This window comes from Hordeum vulgare, chromosome 6H (assembly GCF_904849725.1).
Source record: "Hordeum vulgare subsp. vulgare chromosome 6H, MorexV3_pseudomolecules_assembly, whole genome shotgun sequence".
In the NCBI taxonomy this organism is placed as follows: Eukaryota; Viridiplantae; Streptophyta; class Magnoliopsida; order Poales; family Poaceae; genus Hordeum; species Hordeum vulgare.
In genome coordinates, this window is record NC_058523.1 from 492,047,921 (window position 1) to 492,051,264 (window position 3,344).

Consider the following 3,344-nt stretch of genomic DNA (forward strand, 5'->3'; position numbering starts at 1 on the left):
TCGGTGGCACCAATGGGAAAGTTGGTGGTACCGAGATGGTAGGGTTTGGCATAGGATCTGTCAAGTGTAAAATTGGTAGGGTCGAATGGAAATTGTTGGTGGTACCGATTTTGCTGGTTTGGGTTTGGACAGAGATATTTTGTGGGAGAATGGCTGAGTATTTTTGGGGGCTACCTCTAAGCACTTGAGCAAGCAATTCATCATAATACCTCACCCCATTTTAATAGTACTAGCAAAATGGCTCGTGCGTTGCCAAGGAAGAAAAAAAACATAATCTCCAATGATGATGACCACATTATGTTCATATATCATCGCTTGATTTAGAAATTTTGTGCACAAATGCAAGAAAATGTTTCTTCTTTTAAATTTATTCACAAGTTGAAGCAATCTTTACATTTTCAAAAAATATATACCATGGTTGTCAAAAATCTTGGTAACTCAAAGATTTATTCTGAATTTCAAGATTTTTTTAGAAAACATACAATAATAATCCGATCCATCCAACAGTTAATTCTTCAAAATTCACACAGGTATATTGGTCAATGATATGGAATGGTCACCAAGAGATACTTCACCAATGTCCTCCAGCACCTGAACCTGGATATATGGATCCTTGGGAGGTACCAATGTCATATAAAAAATGAACAAAAAGTGTGGTAATTGTGTTTCATCCCCCAAAAGCAAATGAAACTGCAAATATACATACCAGTGTTAAATCTATGTCCAGCTCTAAGATATATTACTTAATGGCTGAAGAGTGGCTCCTCAAGTACTCTTTCTCTGAAAAATTGAGCTTTTCTTGTATTTCATGAGGAAGAACATGGCCAATTTTCCATCTAAAACTCCGAATAGTTTCTATTGGTTATAGCAAAAGAAAAAAAGTCCTAAACAACAGCAGGAGCATAGGACCTTCAACTTTATTCCATAGGGAGTCGTCCTCACCCAGTTGAAGCTAGCAAGCACCTCAAAAAGCATACATACCTTGCGGCATCTATGGTGGCAGCGAGGTGGGGGGAGAAACAAACATTCTTCAAAATCTAAGTGTGGGATGATTATTTGTTTAATTCACAGGGGAAATCACTTGATAATATTCTCTAGACATTACAGCAAACATCGGTACACAACTAACATCAACATATGTACCTCCGCACGACACATCTCTGGCAAACAGCACGATGCTGTAGCACGATCACCAGCGGCGAGGAGCAGAGCACCAGCTCATGGCGGGAACTCAACTCGTCATGCGGACGCTCGATGACACCACCAATCCCCACCCAACTACCTAGATCGACCGGGGAGACACTGGTAAGCAGAAGATCAGAGAACTATAGCCACACGACATATAGCAGAGCAAAGATAACTGAAATCGAACACAGGAAAATTCTCCTATAATGAATTGCACAGGAAACCGACAGCTGAATATGTAAATTCTGAATTGCACTTGATGCTAGCAATTTTTTACAACCTGGATGCAAACATCAATCAGAGAACCTAAACTCAAAGTGAAGAGAGAACTGCACTGAACTGTATTTTTGCACATAAAAAATCTGAAACAAAAATGCAAAAACCTTGAACTCCATGGCACAGGAATCCATAGAGAAGAGCACCACACTACGGTCTTCTTGGGGAGTCACCACCGACGCCGCTACTCCTCTCACGCTCTCGGGTCCACGAGACCCCTTCCAGCCTCGTGGCCACCATGGGCGCCATGGTCAGTGACACAGAGAAATTAGGGGAGGGTATGGTCTTGGGGATGGGGGGATTAACACCGAGAAGGCACACGATGAGATGGACACGGCGAACTGCACAACTTCGCCACCCTGTAATGCTTGTCGCAGGGCGGCTGGGAACCTCGCATGGAGATGAGTAAGGGGAAGTCAGCAGAGAGCAGGCGTTGATGATCTCACCGTCGATCTTGACGCGGAGAAGAGGGAAGAAGGAGCATGGCGGCCGAGGCTCGCGAGATCCTAGGCTGGCGGCTGGGGGCGCCGGATCTCGGGTGCGCGTGGGTCGTCGAGGTCGGCGCCAGTGGGTGGGTGGGTGGCCGCTGATGGTGCCCAATGATGGTAGAGAGGGCGGTGGTTGGTGGGGGTCGAAGGTGGGGGCACGTGGGCGTTGTTTAGACGCCCGGCGACGCGCAGTGAGGCGGGGGGAATTCCGTCAAATGGTAGTCGTTTGTTCTGTCAAGGACTGCTAGCGACATGTAAAGGAATTGTGAGCGTGAAACTGACTGTCACAGTGGATCCTCAAGTGTTTCGATGGACATACCGCATTTGTAATTGACTATGGAGCTGCGGCCGGATGCAGAGACCAGCTGTCCCAATTCTTGTAGGTCTCCACGAGCCCATGCATCTCTTCCTAAACACAGATTAACCAGAAAGAAACTATTAGCTGGAACTTCAGTGGAGATACAACACGAGTTAAGTGTAAGTCTTTAACCTGTCTAGCAGGTACAGGCACAGAAGACCAACCATCAGTCTTACCTGCATTGGGCTGGGTATGGGCGCATCGCAGAGCATGTGCACCATCCGGCCATTGGTGGCGGCCATCTGCTTCCACCAGATGTTCGAGGGCATGGGCCTCGGCGGCTGCATCCTCCAGGCGGAGTACGACGCAAGGATGAAGGCCGGGCTGGTCTTCTTCTTTGCCACCACCATGTCGTTCGGGGTCGTGCTGGGACTGGCGCTCACCGGGGTGTACCGGGACAACAGCCCCACGGCGCTCGTCGTCGTCGGCCTGCACAACGCCGCCTCCGCGCGGCTGCTCCACTACATGGCACTCATCGAGCTCCTTGCCGCCGACTTCCTGGGGCCCAAGCTGCATGGCAGCGTCCGGCTCCAGCTCGTCTGCCTCGCCGCCGTCCTCCTCGGCGTCGGCGCCATGCCACGTCCGTCAGCAATCGTGCTCCAAGCTTCGGCCGCCTGCTTTCCAGATCCACCCCCTGAGCACCACTTCCAACCGGATCCAGCAAAATCCGGCAGGTAATCGCCGACTGGGTCACTGCAAGGTCACGGGGTGGGGCAAGAGCCAGGAGGCGGGTGACGACGCGCGGGGCATGGCAGGAGGTGGGCGGGGCAGGAGGCGGCCGGCGACGCGCGGGGCGTGGTAGGAGGTGGACGTGGCAGGGCGGAGCGCCGCGAGGGTGAGGCGAGGCAGATCGTGGCTGTGTTTTCCCCTCTGTAGACCGTACCGGTTTGATTTAGACTGCGGGTTGATTTGATAAATCTCAGGGGCTTTTTTTCAAAACAACCACGACGGACGACCACAAACCGTATTTGCTTTATTATTAGGGAGAGATTGGCTTTCCTATGGACTCGAAGTGATTTCTCACAAATGTAAAATGT

The 3,344-nt window shown here is 50.1% G+C and overlaps 1 protein-coding gene across 1 annotated transcript; it reads left to right on the top strand.

Annotated features, from left to right (window-relative positions):
- The first annotated feature begins 1,943 nt into the window (after positions 1 to 1,943).
- On the top strand, positions 1,944 to 2,985 carry LOC123405661 (fe(2+) transport protein 1-like). Its single transcript, XM_045099269.1, has 2 exons — positions 1,944 to 2,032; positions 2,451 to 2,985. Exons 1-2 carry the CDS (start codon positions 1,944 to 1,946, stop codon positions 2,983 to 2,985), a joined length of 624 nt encoding a protein of 207 aa, XP_044955204.1.
- Positions 2,986 to 3,344: the final 359 nt, after the last annotated feature.

Excerpts from the sequence above, each read along its gene's own strand:
- LOC123405661 (XM_045099269.1), top strand. The coding sequence starts at position 1,944 with ATGGCGGCCGAGGCTCGCGAGATCCTAGGCTGGCGGCTGGGGGCGCCG. Across the intron at positions 2,033-2,450 it reads GTCGAGGTCGGCGCCAGTGG|GTACAGGCACAGAAGACCAA; the intron begins GTGGGTGGGTGG and ends CCTGTCTAGCAG.